General features: G+C 40.3%; 2 protein-coding genes across 6 annotated transcripts in view; one reads left to right on the forward strand and one right to left on the reverse strand.

Moving 5' to 3' along the window:
• CEP89 (centrosomal protein 89) overlaps nt 1–17229 on the reverse strand; it is a 129262-nt gene that overhangs the window by 30692 nt on the left and 81341 nt on the right. The gene's annotated exons all lie outside the window — the stretch shown is intronic.
• LOC114019227 (E3 ubiquitin-protein ligase RNF182) lies at nt 3334–5632 on the forward strand. Its single transcript, XM_027821101.3, has one exon. It carries the CDS (start codon nt 3454–3456, stop codon nt 4177–4179), a length of 726 nt encoding a protein of 241 aa, XP_027676902.1. The 5' UTR covers nt 3334–3453; the 3' UTR covers nt 4180–5632.

Below are 17229 nucleotides of genomic sequence, written 5' to 3' on the forward strand. Positions count from 1 at the left end.
TAAATCATCAAATTATTTCACTGAAATGTTTATCAAGTTTCCCTGAGCAGACTTTGCTTGAGAGAAGGGCCTGAAATTTTGGGGGAAATGGATTAACAAGATTATTCACAGTGTGTTTTACAAAAATCAAGCTTTCCATTCCTTTCCGGTATCAAGTGGAGTGCCCCAAGGGTCGGTCCTTGGGCCGGTTTTGTTCAATATCTTCATAAAATATCTTCATCTGCAAGTTTGCCGATGACACTAAACTGGGAGGAGAGGTAGATACGGTGGAGGGTAGGGGTAGGATACAGAGGGACCTAGACAAATTAGAGGATTGGGCCAAAAGAAATCTGATGAAGTTCAAGAAGGACAAGTGCAGAGTCCTGCACTTAGGACGGAAGAATCCCATGCACCGCTACAGACTAGGGACCAAATGGCTCGGCAGCAGTTCTGCAGAAAAGGACCGAGGGGTTACAGTGGACAAGAAACTGGATATGAGTCAACAGTGTACCCTTGTTGCCAAGAAGGCCAATGGCATTTTGGGATTATATGTAGGGGCATTGCCAGCAGATCGAAGGACGTGATCGTTCCCCTTTATTCAACATTGGTGAGGCCTCATCTGGAGTAGTGTGTCCAGTTTTGGGCTCCACACTACAAGAAGGATGTGGAAAAATTAGAAAGAGTCCAGCAGGGGGCAACAAAAATGATTAGGGGACTGGAACACATGACTTATGAAGAGAGGCTGAGGGAACTGGGATTGTTTAGTCTGTGGAAGAGAAGAATGAGGGGGGATTTGATAGCTGCTTTCAACTACCTGAAAGGGGGTTCCAAAGAGGATGGATCTAGACTTTTCTCAGTGGTAGCTGATGACAGAACAAGGAGTAATGGTCTCAAGTTGCAGTGGGGGAGGTTTAGGTTGGATATTAGGAAAAACTTTTTCACTAGGAGGGTGGTGAAGCACTGGAATGCGTTACCTAGGGAGGTGGTAGAATCTCAATCTCCTTCCTTAAATATTTTTAAGGTCAGGCTTGACAAAGCCCTGGCTGGGATGATTCGGTTGGGGGTTGGTCCTGCTTTGAGCAGGGGGTTGGACTAGATGACCTCCTGAGGTCCCTTCCAACCCTGATATTCTATGATTAGATTGACATGTTATGATGAGGAAATTGACATAGCATACAGAACAGATTTCCATAACCTTGGCTTCTGAAGGCTGAATGCAATAATAATGGTAATTGCCAGACAAATTACACATTAAACTTGTTTTACTGAAGTCAGTGGAAGAAAGCAAATGAATTATGTTTGTCATAAATTTATTTGTCTAGAATTGAAAAACTGAGTTAAACTAGTACGTTGAGATTTCTTTAAAAAAAGGTTAAAAATTCAATAGAACACCAAACATTTTTTCTTCTAAAAATAGTGACACTTTCTACAGAGAAAGAATACCAGTTCCTATGCTGAGGATGTAAAACTGACTCTAAAATGTAACTTACAAAGAAGATTCAAAAATTAAACAGCAAACTTCTTTGAAATATACTTCAAACTGCACACATGAAGGAAACAGAATAATTTAGGGTTCCGCTCATTCCACTGTAACAATTTGTAATTATTGATGTTTAAATCTTGATAGATGTTTCACTTAAGTCTACTTTTTTATCTCTACCAAATATATAGTCTCACTTCAGTGGTCAAACAGTTCATGGTTCATAGGTCAAAGACTCCTGCACCTGTTGCCAACATGAAGGAGGCTGTTAGATACCAATGTGACAGGTTCCTTAGAACTTTAACAATTACAGTAGTTCACTTGCCAAGGTGATTTATACCTTTTAAAGGGTCTGTTATTACACACAAATAGGTAAACATAAACCGAGAGTAAAGAAAATCAAGATTGAGACAGTCCCAAAAATAAAAATGGTGGAAAGACTCAATCCATGAATTCAAATACTTTAGGCTCCAATCCTGCGAACATATGGGCATGTAACTTCATGTACATTAATTCAATAGGACCATTATCTTAATAAAGTTATTTATATGTGCAAGTGTTTCCAGGATCGATATCTTAATTTTTACTATTTTAAAAGAATGTGCAACTTTAATGCAAGCAGAGATTGGGTCTCATCATGCACCTATTTAAGTCAATAGCAAAGCTTTCACACCTCTTGCCTGTTTCCATTAACACAGAACCTGCTGTGTAGTAATTTGAGCCTGATGTTCTGAGAAAGGACTAATTTTACTTACTAACAAATCAGAGTGGAAATAAACTAAACTTTTCTGGAAAAAAGCGGAGGAAAAAACACATTGCTGAGAAATGGAGGGTCACACTGGTCAGAAATTGCTATAGCTTCACAAACATCTGTATAATCCCAAAGCATTACTAATACAAATGTCATAGGGAAACCACTATAGTTAAACAATCATGTCTCTGTTCAGTAACTTTAAATATATAGCACAGCTAAAATGAGCAACTGTGACGCCTCCTTTTTGGCTTCAGACATATAGAACAGTGTTACAGGAGTATTCATGATTGATAACAAGATTCTTCTCCAAGGCAAAGCAAACTATAAACGCTTGTCAATGTCAGATTGTAGGAAGTGCCTTAGTAGTCGTTTTGGGCTATATTACTCATACCTTGAATTACAAAAACTGTAAAAACACTTTTGCAACTTAACTTGATGGCATTTTTAAAACTCTTTGTTCCACTGGTGAACATTAAAATATCAACAGTATTCAATAACTGGCAATCTCAGATACGAAAAATGGGTTTCTGCCTGTCAGAACTGATGTATTCAGGTAAAGCTGGATCAAGAATCTTGTCTATATATACCCATAGGGTGCTTGGTTCAGACAGTTAAAACAGCCCTTGCGTTTTCAGGAAAAAATGAAATTCTAAAAGGCAGGGATCCTGTGAGAAGTGATGGGGAGGGGAAATGGTATGTGAGGTGAGACTTAAACTCATGGTCTTCTGCCTCCTGGCCCAATGCACCTTTCCCTAGATCAAAAAGTATTTTTATATAGTAGTGAGGGGGGGAAACATCCTTGTTTTTTCTCTCATCCAGATGGTCTGGTCTTCATGGCTGCTTTAAAGTGATGCACGAGGGTCAACTGTGCTGGGAAAACATGTACACTGCAGATGGAATTCTCAGAAAGTGTAAGAAGCAAGCCTTTAGCAAGTACTACTGCCCATATGAAAATGGTGATTTTTCTGCAGCTTACATTCAGTCTGAGCCAGATACCAAGCATAGAAAACTTGAGCCAAAACAGCTAACATTTGACAAGTTATATGCAATTGAAAACAAAGGGGGTTATAGTGGAATGTTAGGCAATTTTAATACGAGGCTTGGTTCCGGCTCCTTTGCCTACTTCTTAAACCAACAGTAGAATTTATTCTTGGGAAAATTAATGTCAAACAGATTTTTAGGTATATGGTAACTTACTGTTTCTCTGACTTCTTCTTTTGACAGTGTGCCTAAATTAAAGATGAGTTACCCTCACACTGAAGGGGAAGAAAAGGTGCCAAATGATGAGCTCGAGTGCAAAATTTGTTACCATAGATTTAACATTCATAGTCGTAAACCCAAAATACTGAACTGTCTTCACAGAGTATGTGCTAGATGTCTGACTAAAATACTTCACATAGGAGATGGCTGTCCTTGCATTACTTGTCCTTTTTGCCGCCATGAGACAGAGTTGCATGAAGATGAAGTTGAAGGACTACCTAATGATACAAACGTTATGTCCAAACTCGTGTTAAAAGACAAAACAATATGGAATTCCGACTGTAAAGAAGTAGTTTTAACACCAAAGAACTTGGCTTCCTCAAGCCCCTCTCACGGATCTTCAAACTGCTTAGTAATAACAATTATGGAAGTACAGAGGGACTCTACTAGGACTCCAAGCCAAAACACTATCTCAGATTATTATGCAGACCATAGCCTTGACTCAGTATCTGTCAGTTCTCACAGTGAGCTAGACCAAGATCTCTTCTCTAAGCTTTGTAATCATGTACCCAGAATACTGGTATGGCTGTTAGGATTTTTCTACTTTGGCTCACTGCCTCTTGGAATCTATTTATTAGTGATGCAGAAAGTGACACTAGGAATTGTGTGTGTCAGTTTTGTTCCCTCAAGTCTAACTGTATGTCTTGTGTATGGTTTCTGTCAATGCCTCTGCCAGGGAATGTGTGACTGCTCTTCAAGAAGCTGAGAGGAACTGCGTTATCAAACTATACATTTTAATTAAACTTTGAATGATAACTACAGACTTCCAATATTATGGACTATTAAGGTGATTGCAATATGATTTTAAGTCTTTCATGGTCCCATTTCTTAGCTATAACTAGCACAAAGGCCTATGTTTAAACAAACAAAAGCACCACAACCATTTGTGTAAACACTAGAAAATTGGCAAGGTGATATTATTATTAAATAGGTGATAGCTAATATCACCTTTTCCTTGAACAATGTATAATTTCATAAACACCTCATCGTGTCAAGAATTCACAGGTGAAAGTGATAAAAATGAAATCGATGTTTTCTACATTATGCTCGTACTATTTTTTTTTAAAAAAGAATGAAGATCAGAAATATTTTGAGTACAACTTGCTATAAAAACATATTTCAAGCATCACCTTAAATTACTTTTCCAAATTCTGTTTGGTATTTTATTGGACACTTAAATGCTCGGATGATGAGAACCAATATAGGATCTAGAATTAAAAGCAAAATAAAAGTGCAATAATTTTTTTAAATTAAGAACTCATGTACTGTTAAAATCTTGGAGAAAGCAATTTATAGTTAAACTAAATCTCAAAGGGACATAAAAACAAATGAAGTATTTTCAAAAGAGACGTTTCCAGAATCTTTTCAGAAACTACAGCTATTTCTGAAATACAATGCTCTGAATAGTGTATGTCAGAGTACATCAGAGTAGAAATGGCTTTAAGAACTGTCTTCAAAATGTTCAATAAAAACATGCCTACTAATGTATATGGTGACTTAAAATCAAGGCATTAATTACAGGCAATTTAAAAAAAATACAGAAATAAGTTTTTATTTTATATTAATGTTAATTCCATATGCAAAAATGGTTGATTCATTTTTCTGAACATTTTTATTGAACCTACTTGATATTGTTACATTAAATTTTATTTTTTAAAAGGTAATTGAATTTTGTATGGTTCTAGTGTAAACCAGAATCTAAATTGCAAAATGGTAATGCAGAACGAGGGCTTTTATATAAACATTTGTACAAAATAATTATCTAGTAAATCTCCAAACTACCAATGGGTAGGACTTCTGAAGAATAATGGAATTTTGGTAGCAAGTTAAGAATAAACCTGCAGAGCTTTAAAATAGGTGTTCTTACAAATCAATGTAATAAACATTATATATAAAAAAGAATGTTTTGATGCTTTTTTTAAGTGGTAATGCACTATTTCATTTTAAAGCAATCTATAGCTATCCAAAATGTTGTTTAGTATGTCCACAGATTAAATATCACTCCTGATATACTTTTCATTGAGGCCTCAAAATCAAACATAATTTAACTTGTACTGTATGCAACTCAAAAGGAAATGTAAGGAATTATTTTTGTTTTCTCCAGAAGAGCATACAAAAAGGTGGAACTGTATGCCACTAAGCCAAATCCACTCATGCGCAAAGGCTAACTAAACTGGCTTCACAGAAGGATGGCATTCTCCCTGCCAGGCTTGTGTACACCCTCAGTGATGGGGATACGTGCTGAATGACTGTTCAACCTAAGCCTGCTCCCTCCTTTCCCCCAAATAACCTTTTTGGTGCTATGGGAGGAGCTCCACAAAGTCTCCCAACAGCCTGCCATTCTCCAACATGCAGGTGAACTGCCCCCACTCCACTGCTTTTTGGTTATCACAAGTCTGCAAAGCTAAAGGGTGTAGGGTTTGCCAAAACATGAACTTCACTCATTTATCAAATTGTTTTTAAAAAGTAGAAATATATGGTCTTTATTACGGATACATTCAGTACTATGTACTCCTTCATTTTCTAACCATCTCTCATTCCCTCTTGGCAGTCACCCAAGACTGCGCTCTCATCTTCATTTTAGGATTAGATGTCTCATTTATACAATCCAACTTCTATTTCTTAGAGTGCCCCTCTCCCTAGTGCCAAAGGCAATAAAAGATGCTCTTTTCCAATGTTGCAACACAGTCCGCAAGGGCCTTTGTAAAAGTTTATACTTTAGCCTTTCTAGAAAATAAGTGTATTGTTACTTACTACTGTTAGTAGTATTAAAAGCCCAACACAGGGCTGGATCCCTCATTGTGCTACGCACTGTAAAAATGTATAGTAAGAGACAATCTCTGCCTTGAAAAACCTCCTTGTCACAGGTTGTTGCTACAACTCAGAGAACATTGATTTGATTATTCAAGTTCTGGTCTCTTGCTATCTAATCCAGCAGGGGCTGATAGTTTTGTGACCATAAGAGGCTCAGTTCTTGGGAAAGAAGGAATATATAGTACCTCATATTGCTTTGCAGTGATCCCATGAATGATTTAAGGACAGCACTGACGGGCTCCTAAGCATTTTCCTATCCCACATACAGTAGGGTCTGTGCAGTCCCAACAGACACTGCTATTCAAAAATTCCAAGGTTGTACACTCAAAGCATGTTTATCACCTACAGTGGAAGATCCACACAAGCAAACTTCAAAGACGAAAACATCCTTTTCTCCTTCCACACTCCTTATACTGGAAACTCTTGAATCTTTGTTGCCTCCACTGGCAAAACCAGAGACTACAATATGGCTCGATGTGAGAAACTGTGCTACTAGTTAGGATTAAAAAGGTACCGCAACTATAAAAATATTTAACAACTTTGATAATACTTGTGCTTTGATCAAAATTTAAGCTTTATTTTAATTTTTTCCCAGTTTTAAATCAATACAAGAATCAGACTCTCTGGAGAACACTCAATGACTTGTTTTTCTGTATATCGGATACTGTGGTTAAATTATCTGTCAAAATCTCTATTTAATAGGACGGATTATCTGATATACGATTAGGGTGTAAACAAATTACAAGTGCTTGTAACAAAGACCTAAAGAGCATAGTTCAGATTACACTGTAATCATGATTGCTGAATATGCTGCCATAAACTTACTTCTGAGTGGTTATGTCACATGCCTAATTAACATTTTTATTTTTGTTTTCAAGTTTTTTTGTTTAAGAAAGCTTTGTTCAGGACTTATGTATTTTTTTTTTTACTTTTTATTAGTTCCTATTTATGCTTTTCCCTTCTTTATTGCTGTAGTGCCCAGTCAGCTTTTTCAAATTTGTGTTAAAAATCAAGGGTCCTAATGTATTTAAAGTTTATCTTGTGCTCTAGATTTAAGTCTTCTGAAAATAAGAGACTTTGTCACTGAAAGTTGGTAGTGTGTACTGCACCTAAACTATTGGCTAATTTTTCTGAAAATGTTGCTTTCTCCAACTCATACAGTAGTGTCATGTAATATGACAAAAATGCACTTTAAATAAATGCAGATTTTCTGACATTTAAGAAGATTACAAACTGGCATCTTTTTAAGGGATGCATTTACTAAGCTCAGATACATATGAATGGGAGAAAAAGCATGGCTCAAGCATGATTTTATAGCTGTATTGGTAAAACTCTAGAGTTGTGTAAGATTGCTACAGTGATGCTTTGATTGTGATTACCTCCCCTAAAAACTGCACTGCTTAATTTTTTAACCTAGCATTGGTAAATGATAAACCTGAAAGAGTTCAAAATAAAATGAATCTGTATTTGTTCAGTTTTCTTTGGCGTTTGACATCACTTACGATGTATAATCAGGATTCCTGTACAGCCAATCAGCTTCCCTGCTGAATGCGTGGGTCTTTATTTAGAACATCTGTGTTGAGAAAACATAGGAAAATGTGGCAGTAAATCTGTAGAAATTTAAGGGCATCCAGATGAAAGCATAATAACAAACTACTTTTAATTCCCTTTTTGAAAACGATTAGATTTCAAGGTGACTGTCCCTTTTATTAAAATAATTCTTCATAGAAGACTGAGGGGGCATAGGGTTAGCTGGGCGCTTTATACTGGTGCTGATGGTGCATGGCTTGAGCCGCCCCAACAGGTACCACTGAGGGAAAAATTTCCAGCGATCATGCTCAGGATGCGCGCACTTAAAGTGGAATGCACATGTGCAATCACTCAAAGAAGAATAAAAATTCTGAGTACTTTGCCAGGACATAATACATTTTATCTGCTCTCTTGCATATAGGGAGAATAGAAGCTGGAACATGCCAGATGATCTTCCTGGCTTCGTTGATAGGCAAAGCTATGCAGGCAGATGAAGGTGAATGGAGGATATTGAGCAGCTTATGATGAGGCTCCAGGAGTCGACAACTCTCTTGACTAAATCCTAGACGTGCTCAAAATCATCTGTCAAGGATGGAGGAGGAGGCATGACAGCTTCACCAATAGATGAAGAGAAGACGTTGGCTATAGGAGAGACCTCTTCATTGGCTCCACAGGATTCCTCTTGAGGGTCACGTCTCCTGGAGCGAGCAGAAGATGTAGGTTGCCCCTTTCTGTGATGACTGGTGCTTGATGCTCTGGAAAATTGTTGTCGATAGGTCACCCAAGAGTCCCAATATGGCCAAGGAGGAGGTGCATAAGGCCTAGGAAGAGGCACCCAACGGTACTCATACCAGCGAGGTGTTGGTAGCAATTTGTGGGCCATGAATAGCTGCAGCTTCACCAGAGGCTTCTGGAAAGGGGCCACTATAGGAATGAGGGGGAGAATGCTGAATTGACACATGAGACACTGAGGCAAGTTCTTAATCAAAATCCTTTCCCTCAAGCTCACTCTGGAATGATGGAGTACCTGGAGAGATCTGAGATTAAACTATCGGTACCAGGCAAACTTCAGGTGATCTCAATGCCCTTGGATTCCAATAGCATATCTGCGCCAAGCAGTGGGGAATCGGGTGTCTCAGATACAGCCAGGTACCAGGGAAAATGGATCTCCTGCCGTACCGAGCCTGTAGTCTGCACGAAGGTGATTGTGGCAGAGGGCACTGACGGTACTGTAGGTCTTGGGCGCTCAGAGGGAAGTGCGGTCTCTCACGGTATCATAGGTCTTGTGCTCTCTGAGGTAAGCATGGTCAGAGCCCGAGTGGGCTTCTTCAGTACCAAGGAAGCAGAGGAAGAACTCTTCTTGCCACCTTGGTCCGTTTATAGTACCAATGATTTCTCCAGGCCCAAGGCTTTGCCATCTTTCAGTCTAGCCATGCCCTAGGTACCTGATTAGAGTGCCAATGGCACTGGAGAAGCTGAAGATACCAAAGACCTCAGCTTTTTAGAGGTAGATTCTCTACAGGATGAGCCAGGGCACATTCTTTTAAGGGCTTATGAGGGGAGTCCTGTGTCTTCCTCTTAAATGCGTTGGAGGTGTGGAGCTCTGACATCACAGAGGCAGAAGACTTGCGCAGAGACTGGCGTCTTGGGAGTCAGAAGCTGGGCGTAGAGCGCTCTCCATCATGAGAAGATGAAGCTTTATCTCTGTTTTTTCTGGCTCTTTATTTTAGTGCCAGACAAAAGTTGTAATTCTGGGCAATGTGCGATTCCCTGAGGCAACAGATGCTTCAGGAGTACCCATCACTGACTGGGATCATCTCCCAGCATAACAGACAACATCTGAAACAAAACCTTGCAGTAAAGAAGAACTACAAACTAACTAGTATCTACCTATCTAAATAGAATACGAGTGAAAAGAAAAAAAAATTTAAGAAGCTATACTATTACTATTTATTAACTAATGAAACTAATACTAATACTACGACTAACTATTAATAAGAAAAGAGGATAAAGTTGAGGAAATCTCAGTGGAACAACTGCCAGAGCTCTGCTAAGGCTGAGGCAGTTGAGAAGGAACTGAGGGTGGTTCACCCATTCAGCACTATATAACAATGTCATAGGGCACAAGACTAACATGCATGTGTGGGCTGAATGGACGCTGCTATGAGAAATCTCCAAACAAAAGCACAGGGGTTACTAGCGCATCTAAAGTGGAGCACCCACTTTTCTTCTTGAAGAAGAAAGCTAACATATGTGCTACCCAGGGAATATGTACCCCTGGGCCCTGGACAGCCTCCTAAATCCTCCTTCTCCTCCATACAGTGAAATGCTTTTGACATAAGGGGGACCTCTGGACCTGGGGAAGATGGGGAAAGATTGGTCTCTATGGCCATACATTTACGAGAGGGAGGACTGTTCCCTGTCTTGACTGGATCTCATTCCTTCTGCCCTGAAGAGGAAGTGATCTTCCTTTGAGGCACCATTGCCCTTGCCTCAGACCCTGCAGAGCACTCCCCATCGAGGTGGGGCAGGGATAGATTCTGAATACAGCATAATTCCATAAGTCTCCTTTGATATATAAGGGGCCAAGTATTCTGCCATCAATTATACTATATAACCTAATCTAAGTCACACTGACAGTCATGACTTTATTACACATGTACAACTGTATTGAGTACTGTGACTGTTTACTATTAAACAGTAACGTTCAGCACAGATTGAAATAAAAAAAGAAAAATATTGATGAACTTGCTTTCAAATTTGACAGCCTATGTATTTATTTATATTTTCACTAGAAGAATGGTATCTGTCAACATAATTCCTTTGTTTTTGACTCCAATGAAAAGTGATTTTTGCAAATTACTACCCGTTTTAGAAAATTAAGCCCATAGATGAAAATATTTAAAAACCTGAGTTGCTCAATATATTTAAAAGTGGTGAAAATATTGCATATTGATTAGGTGAAAGATACTGTAAATCTAGAAAAGACTATTTAATTTTAGCAGAAAAGATCAACAAAATTAGACTGCCTGCCGATGCACCTCTGTGGCTCTTCCATTTAATCAAATATTTAACTTACAGCAAAAGAAAAAACAAAGAAGGCAAAACAAGCTTATGAAACGGAAAGAAGAAAATTGTCTTAGCTTGAGGTAATTTGATAGTAAAGGGTTATGATGTTTATCACTGTAGTAATTGCTGTGGAAAAATTAAAATGATGCATACAGCATTATATGGCTTTTTACAACATCCTCATTATTGAAGTAACATTTTTGTCATGATATGAAAGTATACACTAGTTTTATAATAGCATTTGAAAGCTGTAATTAAAATGTCTTCACATTACATCTGACTCAAAATGGAGATGATCTTAAAAAAACCCCAAACGTCACTTACAGCAGGAATTCAGGTGCCTGCTCCGCACATATTCCAAAAGCAAAAATGCAATGTTAGGTAGACACTAGTTGGCACACTGTCATGGATATGGTAAATATACAGATGTGTATGGAAACCAAACACAGTCATGTAACTCATGACTGCCAAAAGAAGAGACACCCTTGGATTGGTTGTTAGGGTAGGAACCAGAGCCTGAGAAGGGGACTATGCCTAAGCTAGTCAGAGTGACCCAGAAGTATTTCGTTAATTCCTTGAGGTTCCATAGGGATAAACTATCCCAGAGAAGACTCTGGCTAGCAAAACAGATCTAAATACCTCTTCCAGGACCATTAGATGGATTGCAAACAATTCCTGTCTCCTAGGTCCTGAGACTCAAACTTGGCCTCATGAGCAAGACAGCCACACTAGAGGTTGAATTTGGAAACACATGAGCAAAGGAAAATACCTTTTCTTTGATCTTTAGGATAACATGCCCAGTAAGTAAAATGAAAAAGTAGTAAGTAAGTATGAGCTCACAGGATAATGCTGCCCAATGTAGTCTGAGACAGAATGCATAGAGGGCCCAGAGATTATAAAAGCATGTGTGACCTGCAGATCCAATTGGACCAAAACAGCGACTACCATTTCATTACTGCTATTTCAGTATTTCTCATGATGAGGTGGGGGCAGATCCACTGCCGGCCTTAGGGAAAATGGCACCCTTGGCGAACTTGCATTTTGGCACCTCTGGCCCCTGTGGGCAACCCCCCCATTGCCCTAGCCCCTGGGGGCTCCTCACCCCCCATCATCCTTTGCCCCCATAGGCTCCCCAGACTCCCCACCCTCTATCACCTCTGGGCCACACTGCTTCCCTCACGTGCTGAATATGTATTAAAAGAGGTGTCAGAGCGCAGTCCTGACACAAATTAAGCACTGGCTGGGCAGTCAGATAGGGGTTGCCCGCTGGGAGCCGAGGTCTCTAAAGGCAACACCTCTGCCAGCAGAAGTGCACAAGTAAGGGTGGCATAGTATATGGTGTATTGCTACCCTTACTTCTGTGCTGCTGCTGTGGCTCGTGGTGCCTGGTGCTCAGCCTGCGGCTCAAGGTGGGCTCTATGCTGTCAAACAGGGGCTGCATCTTGCCTGAGCTCACGGCCCTCCCGCAGCCCTCTGGACGCTCCTGGCTCACCAGGCATACCATTTCAGATGGGGTGCGGGGGGGAGGGAATTTTAACCATGATTCCAGGGGCTACTTAGGCACCTGAAAACTCTAGGGTATTTTTGTAGATAACTTAGGAATTAGCTGACAGGAGCACTGTATCTAATTCCTGTATAAAGAAAGAAAAAATATATACAAACACCAACTAAAGCCATATTTTAAATGTATATGTAAATTTTGAGCAATCAGGAGATAATACAACAAGATATTCCCAATCCCAAACCCTGAGGTATCAGTTTTGGAGTTTTAACATAGGGTACAAAGTATCAAACTTATGTTTCTGATATCTATCTTTGGTAGAGATAAATAAAATCTGCTTAAAATCTGTTTACTTTCGCTAACAGACACACACACTGTTACTGCCATTATCTACTCTATTTTAGTTAATTGTTTTTCACTCCACTAAAAATGTATTTACTTAATTTTAATATATGCAATTAAGGGTTTTTTTTCTCTTTTATTAAGAACAGGAATTTATTTTTATTTTTCTAATTATTTTGACATTTATATTTACTGATCACAATCATGTATGTGACTCACTAACATTTGACACCATCATTACTATGAGTATCATACTTGGAACTGCATTTATTTTTGTAAGAATATTAAGTTATTTTACAGGTATAACTAAAAATACAATGAGCAACGTTCATCTGCACAGTGTCTAAAGTTGTATTTAGCTAATTTTTTTAAACTGGTACTGCTAAGGTGAGTACAAGCTAAATTTACATTTTAGAAGGATACTAGTATTTGATTGTACCATTTTAAATAATGAATGACAAGCACAATATGGTAATAAAAGTAATAATGATAATTACATCAGCCAGGACAGGTTAGGCATTTTAGAGCTCACTGCTGAAAGAATAAAATTTAAGCATAAGTGAGAAATACAATTATGAAATGCACACACCAGTCAAAAAACTAAAACAACAGTATTGTAATCCTTAACAAACTTTGACAGAATAAAATTACAATGAATATATGTGCATTGCGCATTTTGACAGGAAGTACCAAGAAGTAATAACAACAATAATAATACTACAAGTGGGTTGGGGGGAGAGCGTGTTGGGGAAGTGTGAGAGTATGTGTGTGTGTTGGGGGAAGTGTGTGTGACAGCGCACTGTCTCTTCAAGCAGAGAACTCACTAGCCTGAAAGCTTATTCAAGCAGCAGCTTCCATGCTTAACCCAGAGGCAGCAGCACAGACAGGCTCCTTGTCCCACACACCAGCTCAACGGAAACTGGGTACACGGGTAGCGGGACACCCTGACATTAGCCCCACCCCACTCTGCACAGCAGCCAGGAGGCTCCTGGTCCCGAGCTGCTTGGCCAAGGCAGAGGGAGGGTACACAGGAGCAACAGTGGCTGCAGGCAGCAGCAGAGGAGGAGGGGCACCTCTGCTCCGGAGGCACGCCCCTGCATATGCTGGCCAATCCCGCCCACTCCTAAGGCCAGCCCTGGGTTGATCTCAAGAGACACACTGTGAGACAGAGGCCCACTGGTGCCAGTTGGCAAAGTGTTCACAGTTCTTTACAAGCAACTCCTGACTCAGACTTAACTTACTACATCTAATACACTGCTTTCATGGTATTTATACAAGAAAGCTTGTAACTTATCAAGTCATAATCATTATGAGATGTGTATGCTGGTAATATTTAAGGAATAACATAACTATATTGAAAATTATGCCTTATGGTCAAAGTAAAAGTTAGTCACCAGGCAATCTTTTGTCTTGGTGATGGCCCATTCACTGTCTGTGAACAAAGAATGATTTAATATATCGCAGGGTGGACAAAGACACTCTGCATCCATTCACTGAAGAGAAGGAGTATTTCATGACAGGTTGGATCCAGCCAGCTCTGCAACACGCTGAACTTTTGGGGGGCAGGGAAGAACCTGCTTTATTAGATAGGAAAGGTAACTACTACTAAGTGTAGGGCCTAGTGTAGGGGTCCTCAAACTGGGGGTCGGAACCCCTCAGGGGGTCGGGAGGTTATTACATGGGAGGGTCACGAGCTGTTAGCCTCCACCCTAAACCCCGCTTTGCCTCCAGCATTTATAATGGTGTTAAATATATAAAAAAGTGTTTTAATGTATAAGGGGGTCGCACTCAGAGGCTTGCTATGTGAAAGGCGTCACCAGTACAAAAGTTTGAGAACCACTGGCCTAGTGTGTGTGTATGTTATGATTTTGTTTTGCCTTGTATGACAAAGTCAAACCAGACAGCTGTACGAGAGTGCTGGAAGGCAGGTATACTATCCCTAGAATGGTAAAGTTCCTTTTCCCCATGAGCTGAAATGTTACCTCAGGTAAACTATGGACACCTGAGTCTAAATAAGGGCTTCCTGTGACCTTTAAAAACCCCTTTTCTGGTGCGAGAGAGGGAGGAGAGATGGGAGACAAGATGCATCAGGACAAAAGGCTTCTCCTGAGTGGAAGGCTGCTCTCCTCCATATATGGGAAGCAATCACCCTAATGGACTGTCTGGAGAAGGACTGGCACACAGTGGCCATCATAATAAGGCAACACCCCAGAAAAGGAGGAGGGAAAGGTATTCCCTTTTTTGTGTTATGAACTTTTCTTTTTGTTTGGCTGAAAAGTACTCCTTAGGTCTACCCTAAGGCTCACCTTGTAAATATGGAAGCATAAAAATTCTCCAGAGTTGGTCAAATTTACTCCAAGCTCCCCCACTGCCAAAGGGAGAAATGCCATACCCAGCAAGGTGAAGGAGGTGCCTTTGCAAAACTGTAACTATTTGTTTCCATCACTCTCTCTTCTTTTTAGTGGAATCTCTATTCTCTCCTAAATAAACCTTCTTTTGTTTTTATTATAAATGCTCTCAAGTGCTGTGCATTATCCAGAGGTGGTGATTTAAGGCAGTGGTTCTCAATCAGCGATATGTGTACCCCTGGAGTTACACAAAGGTCTTCCGGGGGTACATCAACTCACACGTGCCAAGTTTTACAACAAGCTACATAAAAAGCACTAGCAAAGTCAGTACAAACTAAAATTTCATGACAAGACAATGGCTTGTTTAGACTGCTATATATACTATACACTAAAATGTAAGTACATTATTTATATTCCAGTTGAAGTATTTTATAATTATATGGTAAAAATGAGAAAGTAATAGTGTGCTGTGACACTTTTGTATTTTTATGTCTGATTTTGTAAGCAAGTAGTTTTTAAGTGAGGTGTAACTTGGGGGTACTGTGATGGGGTACCCGCCCCACACTGGCCTGTCAGGGGTTAAGAGAGCCCTACGGCAGCTGTGCAAAAGGCAGCTAATACAAAAGGGGCTGCGAGGAGCAGCCAATCACGGCCAGGCAGGCCAATACAAAAAGAGCTGCAGGGCAGAGCAAATTCAGTTGCTCCCTGGCGCTTGAGGAGGGAGGACTGGCTGCCTTGCAGGAGGAGGAAAGCTAGCATTTTGGACATAGCAGTGCTGGGCAGAATGAGGGGAGTGAGAGCGAGCTGACCGCTAAGACGATAAGCTGAGGCACTGAGATAAGGGTGGAGAAGGTGCTGGGGCTGCAGGGAAATGGCCCTGGGAAGTAGACTGAGAGGTTGGAGGCAACACAGCACGTGGCTGCCATCTACAGGGTCCCTGGCTGGTACCTGGAGTAGTGGGCGGGCCCGGGTCCCCCTCACTCCCACCTGCCACTGGACCGTTGGTGCTGGACCATTGGACTGCGGTACATTACCCCGGAAGGGGGGAGCACAGTGTGTGGCACAGTCAGAGGGCTGTGTCCTGAAGAGGAGGCCACGGTCCTTGGAGCAACACGGGTCCAGGACTAGAAGTGATGGTGGACGAGACACCACCGAGAGTCAGCGTACTGACTTGTGGAGCTGATCTGTAAGATGACCAGCAGGAGGCGCTAGTGTGGTGAGTCGCACCCCATCACAGATACGCAAGACATATCAGATACCTGAAAGGGGTACAGTAGTCTGGAAAGGTTGAGAGCCACTAGTAAATAGGGATACACTGTTCATTTGGGAGCAGAGGATCTGGGAGATCTGTGAATAGCCAGTGTCAGGGGCTGGATGTCACAGGGGAATGCTTCAAGGGGACTCAGGGACTGGGCTGCACCTATTAACCTGCAAGGTAAAGACAAGGCTGGTATAGCCTGAAAGAGAGTGCTTGAGGGGCTGACAGGCTGGTGGCATTAGAGAGCTAACATCCAGCTATCATACACAAGACTCCCTCACAGTAGAAGCAACGAGCACAGTAAGGGTCTAGCATATGGGCTCAACAGCCTGAAGCAGAGACCCTAGGAGCAGCCATGGTTAGGGAAAAGGTTAAGCTGAACTATACTGTTGATAATTTCTTTGTTAACAATGTCAAACTGCAGAAAGGGTTGGGCGGACTTTATTTTAAAGTAGATTGGAAAAGACTTAAAAGCTCAACAGAAGTTTTTAATTATTTAAGAAAAACAATAATTATCAATTAAGAACCCTATAAGTAACAGGATGCATGCCTAGGATAAGCATGCGGTCTTTGGATTCTGGTTTTTACCACTGATTCATTCTCCAAAGAAATTAATTTGACAATGCAGATTCTTGATTCCATCCTATCACATCTCACTATACATATAAGAAGAAACTTGTTAAAAAACTGTATGTGCTGTAGAAGAAACATTAGGTTGTATAAATATTTAAACAGAATTTCTGTAGTACTAGACAGGTTAAAAAGGTGAATGTACTAAAGAATTCACACAAGTTTTCCATTAAATTGCAATGAAGTGCAAAAACTAATAAGATATCCATGGTAAAGAGAGTGACTGCATACTTTTATAGCTATTTCTATACCTTTGATAACATA

The sequence above is a fragment of the Chelonia mydas genome, chromosome 12 (genome assembly GCF_015237465.2).
Source record: "Chelonia mydas isolate rCheMyd1 chromosome 12, rCheMyd1.pri.v2, whole genome shotgun sequence".
Lineage (NCBI taxonomy): Eukaryota > Metazoa > Chordata > Testudines > Cheloniidae > Chelonia > Chelonia mydas.